Source organism: Anabrus simplex, chromosome 13, assembly GCF_040414725.1.
Source record: "Anabrus simplex isolate iqAnaSimp1 chromosome 13, ASM4041472v1, whole genome shotgun sequence".
Lineage (NCBI taxonomy): Eukaryota > Metazoa > Arthropoda > Insecta > Orthoptera > Tettigoniidae > Anabrus > Anabrus simplex.
In genome coordinates this window covers 82,297,982-82,321,973 of record NC_090277.1, presented here as the reverse complement: position 1 = coordinate 82,321,973, position 23,992 = coordinate 82,297,982, and the positions used below count along the sequence as shown (strand labels likewise).

Genomic DNA, 23,992 nt, shown 5'->3' with positions numbered 1-23,992 from the left:
TTAGCTGACTAATCTGCATAATTTGTGAATAACTCTAGATAGGATGTACACCTATCTTTGATACTAGAGGCGTGCATTATTCGAACTTGAGCGGGGAAAGATGTGCGTTGCTAAATATGCAACTACCATTACTCGTGAGTGGAACGTGTAATCTAAAATGCCCAAGTTTGCTCCAATTATTCTTTCCACAGGGGTGATGACCAATGCTCTCGAAACTGATTCTCATGTGCTGCGAGCTGTGCGACGTCCCAGTAACTACGAGAGTAAGCTTGATAGCATCGTCAGCAGTTCTCATATGGAAATGTGTGTGACGATAAATTTTATCAAAAGCCTAGAAAAGCACTGCGTGTTGAACTATGAGCTCCTTAATACCATTAACGAAAGTGAAGACAGAATGTCAGTATCATAAAACTGTTCACAAGTTCTTTCAGGTGGACTTCTTAGCTGAATAACCCGTATAATTTAATAACTGTAATCAGGACGTACACCTACCTGGATACCTCACAATCGTTGTCGGCGGGGTAGCTTCTTGTGATTCAGACCGGGCCGGAGGTGTTCTGTGACGATTCCTCTTCATTGATATTATGTGTTTTTAAGTGCCGGATCATTCCAGAAGTATTTCTGCCAATGTATTTTAATTTTCTTGAACAAACAATACAGCGGGCTTTGCTATGTGGCATCTCTTCAAAATAATAGACATCCACGACTTGCGTTGCGTTTCGGACGTCGTCTTCAAGTTGTCGTGTACAACTGGGCACAATTACACATTGCACCGTCGTATACCGACGTACCTTATTATTATTATTATTATCATTATTATTATTATTATTAACAAATACATCACAAATGGGAAATATCCCAGTGGCAATGGTTACTTACAGTAGTGTAATAATACACGGCATAATGATGTGGCCTAGTTTTCCTTCGTAAACGGGACCAGAAGAGATTGGAATAAATTACCTGCAGCAGTCTCTGATAGATTTCCTTCCGGTATCAAATCGTTTAAGAAGATGATTACCGGATGATAGTGTAAAGTGAAAAGTAAAAGCTGTAAACTACGGACACTGAAGTTGTGATTTTCTGCTGGATTTAGAATGTAACTAGTAGTATTTCTTCTAATATTTTCTCTCCACGGAATTGCTTGTTACACTCTTGTTGTTGTAGTTGTTGGGTAGTTATGTTTTAACTTACTTTAATACCACTTGTAGTGTTGAGCTAGTAGTAAGTTCAACCTATAGTATTGTAAGCCGTAGTGTTAAGCACTGGAAATGCTGAATTTAGCATGTTAAATCAGTAGTACTTCTTGTAATATTTTCTTTCCATGGAATTGCTTGTTGTACTCCTGTTATTATTGGATAATTATGTTAACTTTACATATGACGCAAATACTGTATAACATTGTAAAGAATTATTTCCTTCGTCACCAAAATATCGTTAAACACAAGCAGCGCTCATAATATGATATTGAATGTGGGGTCTGATAATGATGTACACCGGCCGGGCTGAGTGGCTCAGACGGTTAAGGCGCTGGCCTTCTGACCCCAACTTGGCAGGTTCGATCCTGGCTCAGTCCGGTGGTATTTAAAGGTGCTCAAATACGTCAGCCTCGTGTTGGTAGATTTACTGGCACGTAAAAGAACTCCTGCGGGACTAAATTCTGGCACCTCGGCGTCTCCGAAAACCGTAAAAGAGTAGTTAGTGGGACGTAAAACAAATAACAGTATTATTATTATTAACGATGTACACCTACCTGTCGAAAGAGAGCAAACTCAAGCATTTTAGATTCCACATTCCACTCATGCGTAATGGTGGTTGCATAGGCAGTAGGGCGCATCTTGCCTCACTTCGAGTTCGAATAATGCACGTCTCTAGTATCCAGGTAGGTGTACCTACAGCAGCCGTCAGTTTCTGTACTTAGCCTATTCATTCGTGTACTTAACACGGCATACGATGTCAGAATGCGTATACTTTATAATTATGTTATACTGCGTCAAAATAGAACTCTGTAGAAATGAAAGCCCTAGTCGCTTGTTGGCACGTATTTACGGATGGAGAAGGTGCGTGGTTTGCTATTCGCATACTCGGCGCAAACAACATTCAGCTCCATCTACCTGTAGGCCCACGACACACAATGCGGAAACAATGCTCTCGAGATCTCTCGAAATTTCTCGCGAGGAATAGTGCCTGCGTTAGTCTCGAGAAATCGTTTCAGACTGCCCATCACTACCTGGAGGTCCCGGGTTTGATTTCCGGGCAGGTCCAAGATTTTTACCTAGATCTGAGGGCTGGTTCGAGCTCCACTCAGCCTACGTTATTACATTTGAGGAGTTATCTGACGGTGAGATGGCAGCCTCGGTCTAGTAAGCCAAGAATAACGACCGAGAGGATTTGTCGAACTAACCACACGACACCTCACAACCTGCAGGCCTCCAGGCTGAGCAGTGATCGCTTGGTAGGCTACGGCCCTTCGGGGCTGTAGCGTCATGGGGTTTGGTTTAATAATAACCATGTCCATCAGGTTACTAATATTTTAAGGAAATATAAAACGAAAACAGCCAACAAAACTAGTAATAATAATGCTGCCTTACTTTTTAATTCACATTCAGTCAATGCACAAAACAAATTTTCCAAATCATTGAAATGTGCAAACTGCTTAAGCACCTACATTGGTCAAACGGGTAGGAGCATTTTAATCCAATACATGGAGCACTTTAAAAGCTATTAAGCACAATAGGTTCTCAGCCACGGTGCAGCATATGGTGGACTTAAACAACAAATTTTCAGATATTAAACAGGACTTCACCATCATAAAATTATCAACCAAAGGCCCTATGCTGACTATTCTAGAAAACTATTTCATACATCTAGAGCAGTTCTCTAACCCGAATTATAATATTAATGAACGCTCTGAGAAATCAAACTGCTTATTTGATGTTACCATCCCTATCTATGCAGAATACTTATCCAATATCAACAAAAGGTCCATCGTGTTGTGCCTCACCAAATGAGAACGGCACGGACGGCCAGTAGATTTAGGGGTCGCACCTCACATGTGGTCTGGTCTCCGCCGGTGTGAGGTGTCACTAAATGAACTAGGAGTTTAGAGTAAGTTGGTTATAGGGGTGGTGTTCACATGAGGCTTGGTGCTTCCGCCCATGTGAGTAACCACACGATAGACTTAGTATATCTATTTTTTCTTTTTATTTATTATATTTTTTAAATTTATTAAAATTTGTTATTGTTTTGTAAGAAGGGGAGGGTGGAGGGAACGTCATAAGAGAGAGGGATAGGGCAGTTCTATCCCCAGTGTGGTTGGCTAATGTTGATAGAGGCCGAGAAAGGAGAGAGTGAGGTAGGTTACATGTGGAGCTGGGCGTCAGCACGCATGTGGCCTGCCGCCAAACGGAATGGTGAAGAACTTTGACAACTGTATAGAGGGCCGGACGTGTTGTTCCAGGGAGGGTGGTTCCATTTTCCTCACCAGGGTGGGACAGCACGCCCGGTCAGTAGTTACAGGTGTGGCGTCTCACATGTGGATTCGTTACCGCCTGTGTGAGGGGTCACAAGATTAAGTTAAGATATTTAGAATTATATGGGTGGCGCTTACATGAGGCTTCGTTTTTCTGCCCATGTGAATGTCCACATAGTTTACATGCTAGTGCCCACACAGCAGATTTAGATTTTTATTTTATTATTTGGTTTGGATGGGAACATGTATTTGGGCGGAAGCGTGTAATGTTCAGCAAATAAGTCACAATTACAAACAAAAGGTCCATGCCACAGGCAAGCTCAGCACGACCCCCCACTCTTCCTGCAAGCACCAGCCAACACGCCTCCCCTCCCCTCTACTGGAAGGAGGACAGGCAGTTCTGCTTTAACCTGAGTGCAGATATCAAACAGGTTGCCAACACAATTGACTTGTAGGACGACAACAAACAGGTGTGTCTCATACAAACTTACCTACTGTCCTTGCTCTTTTACTTAAGTAATTGCTTACACTTTTCTTTTATTTTGCAGCATCCTTAGTAATCCAAGACATGGTCAGGAGGATACTTCTGGACCTATCTAACATAATTGCATCACCTTTCATTTTAATCAGGAACCCCTGGATACATGTTACAGCCACATATCAGATATATTGTTTATAAACCAAAGCATCAATAATCATTTTATCAATATCAATTCAAGAAGACAAACCACAGTAAAGCTGAACATTGGATCCTCCACATCAAGTTGGACATACATGTGGGAATTAAAATAAATGTGATCAGGAAGGTGCTTTTATGAGAACCACTCATGAGGGACTTTCAAATAAGTTAACATAAAAAAAATTAACTAAGCTTTTATTAGCTGACTTACAGTAAAATGTTTTAAAACTCTGTGTATGTAATATTTTAATGTGTTTTTACATTTTTAGATGTGTTTTTCCTAGGTTTTAAATGTTTTGTATACTTTTATTAACTTGCCGATTTTAAATTCCAGGGCTAGAGATCACCCTAAGCAACGATCGAAACCAGTCTCATACATATGAAATGGTGTAATTGTTAGTTATTCCATTTACCATTGTATTGAAAGGTTGATAACTCCTCTCCTATTCTCCTGGCAAGGAAACTGGACAAAATTTTCAAATGTGGTAGAACTTAAGTGAATAACATTCTTTAAAATAATTAATGCGTTAAGAAAAATAAACATCAGGAAGTGAAATGTAGGAGAGTAATGAATGGTACAGTTTACTAGAGATTTAAGTGTGGCATGCCAAGAAACTTATGGTTCTCACTATGCAGTAATAAGATTTATTACCCCATTCCAACATAACATAAACTTAATATCACAGCTACCTGTTTTAATAGCCGTTTTCTTGAAGAACGACTCATGACCACTTAACACAAGTTTCACTGTAAACGAGCTAATTATTTACTGTGTAACAAAACATGCTTCGCCGCACGTCTGCGCGTTGTAAACTTCTTATTACATATCAAACAAGAATACGGTTTGAAACCTGTATGTACAACAGTATGTTCTCCGAGATGACTTTTTTCTCTAAAAGATTTACCGCATACATCACAAGAATAAGGCTTTTGGTTGTCTGAATGTACTACTTGATGGGATATCAACGTGCTACGTTGAGTATACGCCTTTCCACAAATCGAGCAAGTATAAGGTTTCACTACGGAATGTTTCAACATATGCTGGTTAAGGTTCCATCGATGTAAATATAGCCTTCCACACACCGTACATGAATATCTACGTTCTCCAGTATGCCATAATTCATGTCTCTTCAAAGTATCAACGCGTGTATACATTTTATTGCAGATCGAGCAAGGGTGCTGTCTTTGTCTTTTTGCATCATGAATTTGTAAATGTCTCCTAAGATTTGACTGGGTTGGAAATGATTTGGGGCACACAGTACACTTGTACTGCTTTACCTGTGCATGAATTTTTAAGTGGTTAATAATATCCTCATGATGAAAAGAACTTATACCACATAGATCACAACAATAAAGTCTCTTTTCATTCGTAGCAGTTGTCGGAGAGTCCATCCCAGATTGAATAAGAAGAGACAGGCCCTTCTCCTCTTTATGGTCCATCACATGTTTCTTCAAAAGTTGCTCATTTTCAAAACTTTTCCCACAGAAGTGACAACCCCACATCACTCGGCTATGTGTTGACATGAGTTTCTGTAGGTCTTCACTACGTAAGAACGATTTTCCCAATGCTCCATTCTTGCTGTTGTATGTGTTCTCAGGAGAATTTGTTACCTCAGATTCAATGGCCGAGGGGTGGATACTGTAAAAGACAACAAACCATTCTTGTAAACACTTGTAGTTAATATAAAACTCCCAGTTATTGGGGCTAGTGACGGGCAGAACATATACGAAAAAATGAAAAACACGGATTATCCAATTCACTATAAAAAGGTTTTGGCAACATAGTAGGATATTTTAAAAACATAGCTGAAAATGTTTATTTTGAAATAAATATGTGTAGTATTAATTTCTTTTCCTCACGACACTGCAGTTTTCTTGTTGCCGAAATGTCACTGTAATCAAAGTCTTGTGTCTCATATATTCGAACAATGTCACAACGCCACAACATGGTGCTACTACCGTGATCTCGCTTCCCAAATGTTTCTGCGATGTCCAATTTTTTGACTCTTTTTCTACTGTGACTACATAAAAGTGAAGACCAGATAGACTAATTAACAGAAAACTTGAGCTTGATTCGGATTTCCATAGACACTACACCGATGAAAACTGATATGGTGCTCTACTTCTGTGCAATGCAGAGTTCATTACAGACATAAAAATCAAGTTTGTAAATAAATCAACAAACAAAAAGTGTGGTTTTAAGCAGGAAAAAATAATGTATACTACAAAATCTTTCATTTGTCCCTATCTTCGACAGAAAGGTCTGTGCATGTAGAAGTTCATGGTATACCAGTTACTAGAAGCACCCACCATATCAATGTGGTACCTATCACACCGGGAACCGAGACTGCAACAATTATTACTCCCGTTGTGAGTTTCGAGAAATATTCTCGACAAGCAACAGAAGGCAACTGAGAGACTGACATTCTCTCCTACAGTTCCGTATTACTAGAAGTACCAACTCTCTGAAATCGCTATCAAAGGAATACAGATAAGAACCAGGGGAACCATTCCTCTTCCGTGTTCCAAGTTTCTCAAAGAATCAGGTTTGAACAAACAGTCCTTGGACCAGATTACCTTAAAGGCATTAAAAGGGTTTCATTTCTTTACTGACAAACCTTAATCCTCCAGCAAGAGTGTGATGTACTACATCTCTATGCTACCAAGGTAAATATTCATGAACTAAATTAATATTAAATTAACTAATAATAAACTTCCATCATATCACTATGTTACTGCAGCTGCAGGCTGATCTTGATAGGGATTTCAGCTCTCCCAACAAGCAAAGACTGAAGAAGGGAAAATGCTGTCTTTCAAGAAAATCCTTCGCTTTCTTCCTCGATTGTCCTAATTTGTATGAGGGATGCTTTGTGTATTGATTCTTACTACATCTGCCAGAGCATAGAGTACATGAGACAGAATGTGTACCTCCCACTGTCAACTCCTCCAGACTCCCCATGGTGCACCCTGGGCAATGTACATAGCCACAGCTAAATACTCTATACATCAGGCTGCTTGAGGTTACCCCAGCAATTTAGAGGATACACTTAAATATATATAATCTAAAGTCATCTCTTGGTTTACCTGTATCTTCGTCAACAGTTACAGAATCGTGCATTGTTGATAATAGCAAAAGTGCCTCAATCTCTTTCATTATGCCTTGTTCACCTCAATTATGGCACCAACATCAATTCTTGCAGTTTAATTAGAACAATGTAACATTTGGTAGTGCTATTTGAGGACCCAATCAGCCTCCAGGATGAAGAATTAACAAGTAGACAGAACAACAAGAACATGCCCAGTATGCACTATATTATGCTGGATTTTAAAAAGTAAGAAAATAAGAGTGAGAATTTATTGACAATATTCTCACAATATTGATCTCTACGGGTATTTAGTTTCTCTCTTCTTTAACAACAACAACAACAACAATAATAATAATAATAACATACCTGCCAACTTTCAAAAAGAGAAATCCGGAAGATCCTAACGCGGAAAATGTTTAACAACACGCGCATGCGTGCAAAGGGGGGCAAGGGGGGAGATTATAAACAATACTAATACAAGTCAAATATATGTTACGATCATCCCTCAAATTAAATACTTACACAAAGTTACATCTTGATGAGTGCTCATCTGTTTTCACTTAACAATGGGAACACTTTCCATGATCTATAAAACAAGGAAATTAAGCGAATATGCCTCCCTAAAAGACTGATAATATCGTTTCTTAGTTGAACTCATTACGAACACCACTAAAAATACTAAATCGCTTACAAATTCGTTACACAATTCCACGAGTTTCAGAACTACCGCCAATGTTACTCACAACTGGACATAAACAAAGCCTTTCACAGCTGGTATGAAGAACGACAGTTACCAAAATTGTTATATATAAATTCATAGCCTGCTACTTTTCATGGATTTCTTTTTTCAAAATCACAGCCCGCTACTTGTTTGGGAACATCTCAATGAATGAAGTAGCAGTTGAGGTCGAACAGGTGACAAAAGCACGGTGATAATCGATAATGGGACTCTGTTCAATACGGACAAAAAATGAAATTCTTTGATTTAAATATCGATACATTTACCAGTCGAATTTCAAATACTGCATCTCGTATTACTAGCTACTGTCAAAAATGTCAAAAACATATCAGATGTAAGGCTTTCCAGGCGTTTGCTCTATTAACCAGCGTTTCGCCTTAGGTCTGACACTAGACTCATCAGAGTGGGATGTGTCAGGGTATGCAGGTGAACTTAGCAGAAGCCCTTATAAGAGGCACAGTCTGATAACTGCATACGGGAGATTAATCTCCACAATGGAATTACTGTCCGCTTAGCAATTCCAAATGGAAAATTCTAAAATCCCATGGAGGATTGATGAACTTAAAGTGAATATCATTAATTATGTGCAGTCCATTACACAAAGACACTTCAGTGAAAGTCTTCAACAATATGTGTAGACGTGTTGAAGTTTGTCTTCGAACACAAGGACAACACTTCCAGCCTCTGTTATGAATTGCTGTGGTGAGTACAAAGTTCACTGTTTGTTTTGTTTTGTTTTGTTTTGATACAAGCGGCAGCAGCACGTAGACGCTGCGGAGAACGTTTACTGGCGCCCTGTAGATCTGTTTGGAAGAATTACGCTTTATTTATGCTTTCAGGAAATAATTCTGACATTGTTTTGTATGATAATTAAGTGTTAGTGTTGTCTGGTGAATCTATGATTTTTTAAAATCTATATCGGGATCATATTTATTATACATTTTGTGCTTTAAGTGGGAACCATCTTGTTTTGACTATAATACTAAGAAGAGGGGTACTTGATTTATTTGTTTACAATCTTGCCCTAAGTGCCAGACATCTTGTTTCAAATTGCCACAGCTCTCATAGAAATCATGTAGAAGACTGGAACTCGAAACTCTCTCCATGATGTTGCCTAAGTCACAGAGTATGCATTGTTTGTTTACTACTTTCGGCATGACTGAAAAGGGCAACCTGCACTCTTTGCAGGTTGTTGTATAGGATACATGATCTACATTTCACTCAAACCTGGCGGAAGGTATAAAACGTGACCCAGTTTGATGGAGATGATCAGGAAGATATTAAATTAAATTTGCATATTGTTACAATTTTTGCTTGTGGAGTGCATCATTTATCAGAAAGGACTAGAATTATGTATTGTTTTTATTTTTTTGTGTGGTGTGCATATTTTATCGTTGAAATAATTAGTGAGGTTAACTTGTCTCTAGTTACGAAATTGTCACTTGTTAAATATTTTAATATTCCATTGCCTCATTGAGAAAATCAAGTCGACACAGCAGTGATGTTAGAAGATTGCGTAGTTCATTTCATATTCTTTTCTGGAGAACAGTGCATCGATAAGAATATTTCAGTTATATACACAAACAAAATTTGACAGTTATGGATAGACATCTTCATGAAAGTGTTATACGTTATACCAACGTATAATGTCTTTGTCACATTCTGCTAAACACCTAACAACATGGCCACTGGTTTTCTTGTGGAGTGGGGTTTCTCTGCATCAACTCTCTGACAGTGCAAAATTGCTTTACGTCCAACTACATGGCTCTTAATTTAATGAAAATGAAAATCCACAGCCTGTTTCCAGTTATCTGACCAGGTCAGGAATGGAATGAATGAAGCCCCCATCGAGCAGCGAGGATAGGAACCGTGCCAGCTGCCGAAGCCTGTTTCACTCCTCTGGGGCAATGATTAATGACTGACAGATGAAATGAAATGATATTGGAGAGTGTTACTGGAATGAAAGATGACAGGGAAAACTGGAGTACCCGGAGAAAAACCTGTCCCGCCTCCGCTCTGACCAGCACAAATCTCGCATGGAGTGACCGGGATTTGAACCACAGAACCCAGCGGTGAGAGACCGGTGCGCTGCCACCTGAACCACAGAGGCTATTCTTGACGTAATATAACTGTTAAATTAATAAGTGTCGGTCACCGGAGCCTCTTCTCGCAAAAGCAGAGGAAGAAAGTCCATGAGGAGTAACAACCTCGTTAAAAAAAGACAGGATTCAGTCGGCTCAGCTGATGGTACCCTGTAAGAGCCCCTGCCTAGTGTACAGATGAAAACTGGTCAATGGCTTCTGAGGTGGAAGAGGATGGTTGGAACCATCTCAATGGTAAGGAAGGCGGAAGAACCATTATGGGGTTGATCTCTACAGCCCGGGAAGGCAACTAATCTAAGGGAGTAAACCAACCGGAACTCACAACTACGGTAGTAACATGATTAGGGTGTAACAACCCTAATGCATTCAACATAGTTTTCAACTAAAGCATGGAGGACAAACATTATGGAAATGATTAGCCCAGGTGGTACCCAATCCGTCACCTCAGGTGACATTAGTAGGCCTTCAGATTCCGGGGAGCCCACGCCAACATCCTACGAGGATGAATCGGAGCATCCTGGAACAACTAATAACAAGATCAAACATAAACAACAGAACTACTTCGGCACCCTGAATATCAACTCACTACTCAAGATGGGCAAACTGAAACATTTAACTGACAATTTGACAAGCCACAAGATGCTGCTCACAGCAATACAGGAGACCAGGTATACAGATGAGCATGCCATGAGTGGAAGATCTACAGTTGACCCAATCTTTAGCATGAGACAGCTGATGGAAAAGAACTCGGAATATGGAAAGGATCTAGTCATGACTTTCATAGATATAGAAAAGGCATGCAAAGCCATGGTTAAAGAGAGACCCGGAAGAGAAATGTTAGAAATGGTGCAAGCAATGTACAACAACTGTGTTAGCAGAGTACTGACTCCAGGTGGAAAGACAGAATGGTTTAGGAATAAGACTGGACTAAGACAGAGGAGTGAGCTGTCAACTCTTTTGTTTATTATGGTGTCCACCTCCGTAGAGTAACGGTTAGTGTTATTAGCTGCCGTCCTCGGAGGCCCGGGTTCGATTCCTGGTACTGCCAGAATTTAAGAATGGCAGGAGGGCTGGTATGTGTGTTGAAATGGTACATGGAACTTGCCTCCATTGGGGGTGTGCCTAAAAAGAGCTGCACCACCTCGGGATGAGGACACGAGTTTCCTTTCTTTTATTATGGTCATGGATGAAATTGTAAAGAAAACAAAGGAAGCCTAAAGAGATGAAGATACTACTATTTGCAGATGATGTTGTGATCTGGGGAAAGAACAGCAAAGAAGTGCAACAACAACTAGATGTACTGAATGTAAAAATTGAGAAGTATGGTATGAAAATCAGTACAGAGAAAAGCAAGACGATGGTGATGTCGAGAGGGGAAAGGCGAGGAAAGGGCACTGTGAAAATTGGAAGTCAGAGTCTGGAAATTGTGGACAGCTTTAAATACCTAGGAAGTGAATTAATGCAAAATGCTAGGGTGGACATGGAGATTAGCAGGAGGGTACAGGAGGGCAATGCGTTCTACCAAAGTGTAAGGAAACTTGTTTGGAGAAAAGAAGTACCAAGGAAAAGTAAAGAGATAATGTACAAAATGTACTATGTACCCATACTGACTCATGCAGCTGAGACTTGGACTTCGACTAGCAGGCAAGAGAGTAGAATTCAAGCCAGTAAGAAATAAAATATTTGGAAGGAAGTTGGGATAGGAAAGCTAAATGAGAGAGTTGAAAAGAATAAACTAAGGTGATCTGGAAATGTAAAGAAGATGGAGGAGAATAGAATTACAAGACAGATGCTGGAGGCAAAGCGCGAGGGGCAAGCGAACAAGAGAAAGACCCAGAACAAGGTGGATTGAATCAGTAAAGAGCGGCATAAGCAGACGAAATTTAGGCTGGGACAAAATCGTGGAAAAGGAATGGTGGAAGGAAAGAGGAAGATGGAGAAGTGCCATAAAAACCCTGACTCAGCAGGAGCTGGATCAGGGGAAATGATGATGAAGCAAAGGAATGAATACAAATGGTGACCCAACCAAGAGCTCGACAAATACTATGGAAAAAAAATCATACACATGGCCAGGAAGAGATGCCTAGCATTTCATGGACACGTCTACAGGATGCAACATTCCCGGCTGACCAACCAGCTTCTTGTTTACTGGCAAAAGAGGAAGACCCAGTCACCGTGGTTGATGGAAGTAAACGGAGATATCCAGGAACTCGGAGAAACAGAAAGAGACTTAAAAGACAGGACATCTCTGAGGAGGATGCTTAAACAAAACAGGTTCCAGAACAAACCACCACGAAGGAAGACGGGTAACCTCTGGACAAAGGAGGAAGGATCAATACAGTCAGAGGATGTGCAATTACAGGGCAAACATCAAAACCCACCCCAAACGCAACAGTTGAATATTATGGTCCTTATTCAGCCATATGAAACAAGAACAACAATAAGCTGTCAGCTTGCATTCGGGAGATAGTGGTTTCAGCAGATCTGTACATTCTGTATCTGAGAGCTAAACCAACGTAAATCGCATTTTAGTAATTTTACAGGAGAGAGGAAAAATGTCATTGCATTGTGACTTGGGCAATAAAATGTTCATCACTTTTCTTGATATATCTTAGGTAATTCTGATCACTGAACACAATCACGGATATAATTTACACTTAAAATGGTTAATTATTATTTTCTTCCCATAAAAATGAAAAAAATGACAGTGGAGTCATTTATCCCTTTCAGACCGTGTACGCACAATTGTGCAGGACATGTTGCATGTACTTCAGTTGTTTTTATTTAGCGCTTGATCACCAGGGGGCAGGAAGAAGCGTTTAAATATACAGTTCATCGGCAAGATGGCGGGTAGCAGTAAAGCCCAAAGTATTTATTTTCTACATTCATATTAATCTTAGAAGCTTTACTGAATATCAGACTGTAATCAATGAAGTGTGTGATTTGTTTAGTGAACGTAATTTCTGAACTTACAAAATCGTACGTAATACCATGAGGTTTTGAATGTTGATATGCACAACTGTGCGGGCTAGTTTTCCCTCCAGGCAATACATGCCAGAGTGATGGGTGCTGCCATCAAAAGGACTGTGAAAGCAGAACTCGTACTCTGCATACGAAAGGGTCTGGAAGGATTATATGGCTCTAAGTTTCATGAAATGACTAAAATGTGATTTACTTTGGTTGACCTCTCAGGTATAGATATCTTGCCTGGAACAGAAGCAGCACAATATTGTCTACTGTCTAGTCTTTGTAAAAGGAAACGACAAATTATATCACAGAAGCAACAGGGGGGGGAAAAAAAAGGGGGCAACTTCTCCTCATGTTGGCAACAACCGAAATTAAATAGAGACAAGCAAAACCGTGTTTCGACATCCAATGTCATAACCAAAGTTACTACACTCTCAAAGCGCTCCATCAGATTCGCCTCATCTTCCCCCATCCATCCAGTACAATGTGTGTGAACACGTTCTAAGGTAGAATTGGTTTGTTTAGTCATCGGAATTACAAACACCGCTCGGATCACTTTAGCAATCCTTATCACATATTCCACCTTTGAGTCTTTATTGATAGACTACATTAAAACAGATAACGGTTTCATCCCTACCGGGACATCATCAGTTGACACATGAATAACAGACCTTATAAAATTTGTCACATGGATATTGGTACATATACACAATTAAAAATATGTTCATTTTATAGGTAAAAACACGTGATGTCTTGTCCTTAAAAAATCAAATGTGAGTGTAACTTTGCTATAAAAATTTTGAGGAGTCTGTCTGTACGCTCAGATTATCAGTAACCCTTCTTGCCATACCGTTATATTTTTCTTTTTGCTTAATGGAGTTCATTTCTGTGTCCATATGCAGTTTAGATTATTATTTAAAATATTTCAATAATATTTTAGGCACAGGAGCCATGAAGCATATCAATGAGCTTTCCGCCTCAAGTGCCGTTCGACACAGACACAACATGAAATGAAGTGGAATGAAGGAATGAATGTTTTGTTCTACTGTAGATATTCAATAACTTTTCTACAACAGATAAACTTGTTTTTGAACATTGCTGGCTAAAATGGAGTGTAGTAAAATCCTTATTACCGAGCTCGATAGCTGCAGTCGCTTAAAGTGCGGCTAGTATCCAGTATTCGGGAGATAGTAGGTTCGAACCCCACTGTCGGCAGCCCTGAAAATGGTTTTCCGTGGTTTCCCATTTTTTCACCAGGCAAATGCTGGGGCTGTACCTTGATTAAGGCCACGGCCGCTTCCTTCCCACTCCTAGCCCTTTCCTGTCCCATCGTCGCCATAAGACCTATCTGTGTCGGTGCGACGTAAAATAACTAGCAAAAAAAAAAGAAAAAAAATCCTTATTAGGCCATTGCTGAGTGAACAATCGCTGTAAAACGTACACAGCCAATATAGTAACCTACAATAATGCGCTGCAACAAACGCAGGTAGTATGGCATTGTTTGGAGGCAATTACTTCCGTCTTTTGTGGAATTTCATGAAGTACTGTTCAAGATAAAAGCCTGGCTATCCTGGCCACTTGCTACAATAGAACCTGCTGTTCTGATGTTGAACTACTATATAGATACAATACAAGCAAAAACTCTCACAAATCACCAGCCACACATATGCCAGGCACGATTTCGTACTGAAAGCTAGGCACATGCTTCAGCTCATACCTGGAAGCAGGCCTTCTTCGCAGCTCACCAACAGAAAAACCAACAGTAAAATTTAACCGTTTGTGGATTGCAATAGATTAATTTTCCTCAACAAATCTGCTATCTACTGATCTACCAACAAAGTTGTAAAATACGTTGACACTGAATCAGGCAGCATTAATAACTTAAACGTAGCGCTGTTTTATAGGGTATGGATAATACAACTTAAGCCAGAGAAAAATACTGTACCTTTGGTTAGGCTTTAAGAGTTCAGTTGTGTGTAGTCGGCAAATCTGCTATTCAGCAACGTCCGATGAGTTGAGGAAAGATTACAACATTACAGGAGAAAAGGAAAGCAGTTAATGAAAGTGAGAAAGGAACTTTTATAAGGAAACCGGACAAAATTTTCAAATGTGGTAGAACGTAAAAACAACTACCCTAATACATTAAGAAAATAAACATCAGGAAGTGAAATGGAAGGGAGAAATGAACTACAGAGAAAAGAATGATTCAGTTTACCAGAGATTTTAAGTGTGGCATGCCAAGAAGCATGCAGTAATAGGATTTACTCTTCCATTCCAATATATTTATTTCGACTTTCCCCAACTGGAGATTGCTCCTGAGGACAAAGTATACAGAAAGACAATATGAATGTTAAAAGTAATTGTGAGTTGGTTAGCATATTTGACATATTGTATGTTGCATTAAAAAGTTACTGAGATATGGTTCTTCAGGATTTGGTAACCCATGAGTGAAATGCAAAAGTTCTAAACTATAAATGCTATATTTTTCAAATTTATACCAAAGTTGTAATATAATATCAGAAGACTGCTCATACAGTTTCATTACTGTAGCTTTCATGGTTAAGACGATATGGTCAAATTATTTAATTTTTACGGGAAAACACACAAAAAGTCCCTCGTATTGAAAATTTCATTTTTTCAACTCCATAGTTTGTCAGTAGGTTCATCACACACACACTTCTTAAAATTGTCCTGGGTTTTAATGTGCTAACAGTAGATAATCCACCAGTATTTTTTTAAATCTGCGCACCATATTTTTTTATCAAATATAATTATATACAACTTTTTAAAAACTATTTTTCTCAGTAGAAAATCCAAATCTATTTAATTCACCATATATCTGTGAAGTAATAATAATAATAATAATGGCACATGGCCTCTGAAGAGGCCTGGTGCAGGTATCTTGATTTGACTCCCATAGGCGACCTGCACGTCCGTGATGAGGATGAAATGATGATGAAGACGGCACATACACCCAGTCCACGTGCCAGGGGAATTAACCAATTATGGTTAAAATTCCCGATGCTGGGAATCGAACCCGGGATCCCTGTGACCAAAGGCCAGGATGCTAACCATTTAGCCATGGAACCGGACATCTGTGAAGTAATGTAGCAAGTTTGATTTACCTATCTCAAAGACTCTGTTAGTTTGTCCAACCCTTGTCCCATTTCTCTACGGGAAAGGTACGAGGTGAGGTGAGACGAATCTGACATGGCGGGCTTTTATGACCGGATGTCCTTCCTGACATAAACCTCATCAGAGGAGTTAATGAGATGAAATGAATGACGTGATATATGATAGTAGGAAGGGAAAGTGTGAAACCCGGTGCCGGCACATAGCCTACTCCTGTCGAACAGCACCAAGGGGTCTCCTCAAGGCTTAATGTCCCCATTCATCAACAGAGTCATATGCCCTCGCTCCTTATGAGCACTGTGGAGAGGTTTGGAATTTAATCCAGGTTATTGGCATGCAATGTAGTGATTAGAAATTGTACACCACCACCTCCCCTACCCTGCCGACCTACATTCTGATGGTAAACATTTCTTTTCGACCAACGGAACTAAAAAACCGGCTAACCTCGGTGTCCGACCGTTTAGACTTCAACGCCTTCACGATCATGGCCACCAGGCGGGCGACCACAAAGACTCTAATGCAAGGGAAATTTTTTAGACAGCAAACTACTGAAAATTTGAAGAATAAGAAAACAGTGATTGAAGATCTACATGCACTACCGACACTGAAATCCGTTAATCCGGCAGAGGGACTTAGTGGTGCGGTGATGCAATATGGAGTATTTTGCATCAAAATCAAAATTTGAATTTTTTCACAGATTTTCTTGTAATTCACTTGTGGGTTAATATCACAGCTACCTGCTCTAATAGCCATTTTCTTGCAGGACGACTTGTGACCACTTATGAGAAGCTAATTACTTACTGTGTAACAAAATATGTCTCACCATATATCTGCTCACTGTAAACCTTTTATTGAACAAGAATAAGGTTTGACACCTGTATGTCTGAGAGTATGTGCTTTGAGATGACTTTTCTGTCCAAAGGATTTACCACATATATCACAAGAATAAGGCTTTTGGTTGTCTGAATGTACTACTTGATGAGCTTTCAACGTGCTACGTTCAGTATACGCCTTTCCACAAATAGAGCAAATGTAAGGTTTCTCGCCCGAATGTTTAAATATATGTTTCTTAAGGTTTCCACTTGCAAAAAATGATCTGCCACACACCGTACATGAATATCTCCGTTCACCAGTATGCCATAATTCATGTCTTTTCAAACTATCAATGCGTGTAAACAATTTATTGCAGATCGAGCAAGGGTGCTGTCTTTGTCTTTCTGCATTATGAACTAGTAAATGTCTCCTAAGATTTGACTGGGTTTGGAATGATTTGGGGCACACTGTACACTTGTACTGCTTTACCTGTGCATGATTTTTTATGTGGTTGATAATATCCTCATGACGAAAAGAACTTATACCACACAGATCACAACAATAAAGTCTCTTTTCATTCTTAGCTGTTGTCGGAGAGTCTATCCCAGATTGAATAAGAAGAGATGGCCCCTTCTCCTTGTTATGGACTATCACATGTTTCTTCAAAAGTTGCTCATTTTCAAAACTTTTCCCACAGAAGTGACAACACCACATCACTCGGCTATGTGTTGACATGAGTTTCTGTAGGTCTTCACTACGTAAGAATGATTTTCCCAATGCTCCATTCTTGCTGTTGTATGTGTTCTCAGGAGAATATGTTACTTTGGATTCAATGGCCAAGGGATGGATACTGTAAAGACAACAAACCATTCCTTTAAACACTTGTAATTAATTGTAAAACTTCTGGCTAATGACGGGCAGAACATATACGAAAAACTGAAAAAAAATGTATTGTCAACATAACAGGATTATTTTTAAACACTGAAAAGGTTTATTTTGAAAAATCTGTGTAGTTTGTTTTCCTCACGACACTGTGCATTTTTCTTGTTGCCGCAATTTCACTGTAATCAAAGTCTTGCTGTCTCTTATATTCACCGCCTGTGGGTGGGGAATATAGATGACAAATACACCCATTGTATGAAACTGCCTGTTGTAAGAGGAGACTAAAAGGGGTAACCAAGGGGGTAATTAAATTAAAACCATGAGACTACTTGTGATTAGTACCACCATATGAGGAACATGACGGGTCTGGCTGTTGCCTGTGGTTAGTACCATCATCTTTATGTCACCATGGAGCGGGGCGGGGGGGCACTCGGCTGCGGACTAATGTACATGCGAGAAACGGTGCCATACGCTGCCCTGGAATGTGTCTGTTCTCCTGCGTTCAGAATGGGTCTGCGCTGCCTGTAGGTAGTACCATAATGTGTGATATGCCGTGGATTTGCACTGCTTATGATTAATACCACCAGGTGAGAGACACCAAGAGAATATGTGGCCTGTGAGTAGTTCCACTATAGGAGGATCACAATGGTTCTGCTTTACCAGTGATTAGTATAATCAGTGGCGGCCGGTCAGTACGTGCTACCGGGCTCCAGCACGTAGCTTGGAACTGTAAGGAATATTATTTATGTACAGTACAATTATCCTGATGCCTTTTCGTTGTTTTGAGTACGATATGAATTTGTGTTTTGTGCAAATCAGGACGAGATCTGTCGAACACCTAGCGCCGTTCTCCCGGGGAACAAGGCTCGTGCTCATGTGAAGTGAGCCCTTGCCTGTAGCCTGAAGGAAGCAATACGCAGGCGCAGCCAAGCTTGCAACACTCCCCCTAGGCGGCGGAGTATACCGTAAACCGGGATCAACTTTCACTGATCCCGTCTATAGTTACTTCCTCTCCCGCAAGGGGGTAGAAGTACTCGATGTCTCCTGCTACCCGGAGCGCAGCGAGGGATCCAGTCGGCCGTGCTTATGTTGAACGTGGTAAGCGAATCTGCCACTAGAGAGTAGCATCGTCTGGGCTCGAAAGTAAAGCGTAAGTGGAGGCAATCTATCTCACACATGCTTATTAAAATATCCATCTTCCTTTTGTGTCAAAAATAAGGAATTCGTAGGTGAGCCAAAGAATCTTTGACTGACCCTAAATGTTATCCCGCATTACAATGTAATTTACTCTGGTGAAATGAAATAGCGTATGGCTTTTAGTGCCGGAAGTATCCGAGGACATGTTCGACTCGCCAGATGCAGGTCTTTTGATTTGACACCCGTAGGCGACCTGTGAGTCGTGATGAGGATGAAATGATGATGAAGACAACACATACACCCAATGATGGTTAAAATTCCAGACCCTGCCGGGAATCGAACCCGGGATTCCTGTGACCAAAGGCCAGCGCGCTAACCATTTAGCCATGGAGCCGGACATTTACTCTGGTAATAGGGGAGGTCTCAATGAATCAGTTCGCAGCTCTTTCAGTTGCTTTGTGCGGTTTTTAATCTCGCAGTTATATTACTGGTGCGTGTTTTTTTTCTGTCATTGTGTTAGTGCTAAAGTTTATACGAAGATTTATCAAATTATTTATCCACTGCAGTGTATATAAAGTGAAATTAAATTAGTGTTCTTAGTGGGGATCTATATTCCCACGATTCTATTTGCACTGATGTAAGTTGCGCCATTAGGTTAGTAAAAACAATATTTCTCGAATGAATTATTTATCTCGTAGACAGTTGTCGAAGAATTCATCTGCTTCCAAATTAATGTTGTTTTTGTTTGTTCTGAGTTATAAATTGTGAGAAAAGTTGTATTATTATTATTATTATTATTATTATTATTATTATTATTATTATTATTATTATTACCAAGTTTGAAGTATGCGTTGTTCATCATGGCAATATGCAGATTTAAAATAGCGTATTTAGCTTGTTTTTTGTAGCACGTAGGACGATTTTTTCACGAGCCGCCACTGAGTATAATTATGAGGGGCCAGTAACCTGGATTTTGGACTGCTTTTTACAACAAGCATCATCTCAGAAAAGAAGGCATTGTGAATTTGATCCACTGATTGTTTTGGATTCATGGTTAATTTTTCATCATCATTCGTTCTATATTTTAGTCAGTAGATACATTCTGAAGTTTTAAGTATCGTTTCATTTTGCTGCACCTCATACCATTAGGGGCTGATGACCTAGCTCTTAGACCCTTTTAAACAACAATCACCGACCTCGATAGCTGCAGTCGCTTAAGTGCGGCCAGTATCCAGTATTCGGGAGATTGTGGGTTCGAGCCCCACTGTCGGCAGCCCTGAAGATGGTTTTCCGTGGTTTCCCATTTTCATACCAGGCAAATGCTGGGGCTGTACCTTAATTAAGGCCACGGCCGCGTCCTTCCTATTCCTAGCCCCTTCCTATCCCATCGTCGCCATAAGACCTATTGTGTCGGGGCGACGTAAAGCAGCTTGTAAAACAAAAATTTTTAAAAATAATAAATAAACAACAATCGTCATCAAACATCTCATACATTCCATTAATGTGTCACAATGCTACAACACGCTGCTATTGCCATGATCTCTCTTCTCAAATTACTCTGCAACATCCAAGTTTTTGTATTACTGTTAAATAGTTCCACTATGTTTTTATGCCATGACAACATAAGACTGACGACTAATAGACTAATGAACAGAAAACTTGAGCTAGAATTGGATTTTCAGAGACACTAGACCAATAAAAAGGGATACGGTCCTCTAATTTTATGCAGTGCAGAGTTTATTACTGTCATAAAACCTACATTTGTTAACTCCTCAGCAATGGGAAACATTTGAGTGCCACTTTACCCAGCGGATGGAGGCAATTCAGGTGTGATCACTGAGAAAACGGAGGAATCTCTTCAAAAATTCACAGTTACAAGAGATTAGCTCTGATTATTTTCAAACAGTAGAGATTCAAAAGAATGTAGTTCACATTGATTGACTTTATACTTAGCTTATAATATACTAATGAAGAAGAGACCTTTCCACATTTTATATAGAATGAAAGTGGTGCTCTTATATTTGCACAGCTTGATTCACAGCGCAATGAAAACTAGGGTAATCATTGCCTCAGTACCTTTGAGCGGAAGAACCGGGAACAATAGTTCAAAGATTCATTGAGCACAACTCCCAGGTTAATGGGATGATTAGTTCACGAGAGAGAGGGTATGTACTTCGGTGTCTTTTATCATCCGTTACTTGGTCTCTCTCTCCCCATACACTTTCATTCCTTACGTTATGCATCCACTCTCACTTTGCTCGGTTCAGTCTGGTTTAGTGCTCTTACTGTCTGAATTATTGAAACTTAATTACTCCTCTTTCTTTCCAACTGCATCGTGCAATGCTTCTGCACCGAGCTCGATAGCTGCAGTCGCTTAAGTGCGGCCAGTATCCAGTATTCGGGAGATTGTGGGTTCGAGCCCCACTGTCGGCAGCCCTGAAGATGGTTTTCTGTGGTTTCCCATTTTCATACCAAGCAAATGCTGGGGCTGTACCTTACTTATGGCCACGGCCGCTTCCTACCCACTCCTAGCTCTTTCCTGTCCCATTGTCGCCGTAAGACCTATCTGTGTCGGTGCGACGTAAAGCCAATTGTTAAAAAAAAAAAAAAAAAAACAATGCTTCTGTGCCACGGAATATTTTATTTCAAAATGACATTGAATCAAGTAATCACGTTTTGTAAGAGGTTTCAAGGCGGTGAAAGAATTATAGGAATCCTCACCAGATGATATCAACATGCAAAAAGATGCGTTTTATACTATCAATCTACATAAGGAAATGCCGTACAATGATACATGCATCCGTTAGAATGCAGCAGAAATTTATGTCTATATGCTCTCAAGTGGAAAGTGGTCTGACTATTTCAAACTCTTAGAAGGAGAAAAGAAACACTAATTTTGGGCTGATTCTTACACAGAAGGAAGACAGAGATATACCAGTAAAATTAAATTCTTTCAAGGTCCACCTATTCAATATAATGACGTTTTATTGTGATTTAATCACATGTCAAATAGTCATTTACTGTAATCCCACTTCAATACGGAACCAATGAAATTCATAACTATAAGAGATATACCATTTCCATCTCGACAACTTATAATATATACTACAAAATCTTTCATGTCTTCGACAGAAAGGTCTGCGCACAAAGAAGTTCATGGTATAGCAGTTAATGGCAGCACCTACCATATCAAAATAGATTCCGATCACACTGAGAACCAAGGATGCAACAATTATTATTAATCCCAACATGAGTTTTGAAACCTATTCTGGACAGGTAACTGAAGGTGACTGTAACAGAGGCTGATATCCTCTCATACAGTTCCATATTACTAGAAGTACCAACTGTCTGAAATATCCATCAAAGGAATACATTTAAGAACTAGGGGAAACATTCCACTTCCTTTTTCCAAGCTCCTCAAAGAAACAGTCCTTGGAGCAGGTGATCTTAAAGGCCTTTAAAAGACTTTATTTCTATAGTAACAAATGATCTTTATGGATAAGGTCAAAGTTTTCTTAACCCTCAAGCAGGGTTGGGTTTAGGAAAGGTTATTCCACTGAAGCTCAACTTGTAGGATTCCAGTGAGATATAGCAGATATCCTGGATTCAGGAGGACAATTGGACTGTATCGCGATTGACCTGTCTAAAGCATTCGATAGGGTAGATCATAGGAGACTACTGGCAAAAATGAGTGCAATTAGACTTGACAAAAGAGTAAGTGAATGGGTGGCTAAGCTTCTAGAAAATAGAACTCAGAGAATTAGAGTAGGTGAAGCTTTATCTGACCCTGTAATAATTAAGAGGGGAATTCCTCAAGACAGTATTATTGGACCGTAATGTTTTCTTATATATATCAATGATATGTGTAAAGAAGTGGAATCAGAGATAAGGCTTTTTGCTATCTATACTAGACTTGTGCATATCTGAGTCACTGCTGTACCAGTATTCCAAAACACAAGATTGTTGCCTAAGATGTGACAAAGAAGGACCAGAATCATTGTAGGAATCACTCACATAATTAGAAATATCTAATTTACTGTCTCTAGGTACATCTGATAATTGGTCTGCAGATAATTCATCACAAATATCCATATCTGTCAGCAACTACATGCACCGCGCCATGTTGACAGCTGTCCTGAAGCTTGAAGGAATAGCTCGACATTACAGATATTATTTTATTAATTAGATGAAGGTTTAAAGGAAAGAAGATTATGGAGCAATAGCTGCCTTATACTATTTATTCCACGACTACACTGTTTAAAACTTATAATTTCACCACCAGATTATAGCTGCAATCAAGGAAACACAAGGTCCATAAAAACAAGAATTCTCGTAGCCCGTCACGTACGAACGGCCGAGAAACTACGAGAATTCTTGGGGCCTGTCACTAATGTGTTAAGTATTATACACTCCTGCTCATCACTGCTAACCAACTGAATTCGTGGAGTAGAACTCGCTTTTGTGGGGTGCATAAATGCATTTTTCTCAACCCCTCTTCAATCCTCTCGCCTAGTTTTCTTTCTTCACGTTTAGCTGACAATAACCAGACACCTTTTGTTTTTACAGAAGAGGAGACAGAATTAATTTCAGAACTTCATATTTTAAAATACATCCACAAAGAAGGGGGTGGTATTATTGACTTGGCACTATTTTATACGGTAAGGACCAAGCCACTTAAGTCAGAGGAAAATACTGTACCTTCAGTTAGGTTTTACAGTTCAGTCATCTATGGTCAGTGATCTGCTATTCAGCAATGTGCGAAGAGTCAAGGGTGATTTAACACTAGAACCGCCGGAGCGGTCAAAATGACCGCTACACTTTTTCAAAGCCTGATATTGACCACATTTTCTGTCGTATAGCAAAGAGCTTCAGTGACATTTCCTGAATACCGGTCAGAATCATCCGTATTAAATGTAATTAATTTTGCGTCATTGGTTAGGACATAGGTAACGAGTATACCTAGAACCGCCGGAGCGGTCATTTTGA

The 23,992-nt window shown here is 39.7% G+C and overlaps 1 protein-coding gene across 8 annotated transcripts in view; it reads right to left on the bottom strand.

The window, feature by feature from the left end:
* Positions 1–23,992, bottom strand: part of LOC136884941 (zinc finger protein OZF) — a 150,854-nt gene that overhangs the window by 52,371 nt on the left and 74,491 nt on the right. Inside the window, exon 5 of one of the 8 annotated variants that reach the window (XM_068230114.1) lies at positions 4,365–5,787. The exons of 6 other annotated variants lie outside the window; for them this stretch is intronic. In XM_068230114.1, the coding sequence (XP_068086215.1) occupies positions 4,911–5,787 (877 nt within the window). In that variant the 3' untranslated portion in view covers positions 4,365–4,910. Of the gene's footprint in view, positions 1–4,364; positions 5,788–15,314; positions 17,838–23,992 lie in introns of those variants that run through there. One more of the 8 variants, XM_067157272.2, reaches the window with a different exon arrangement.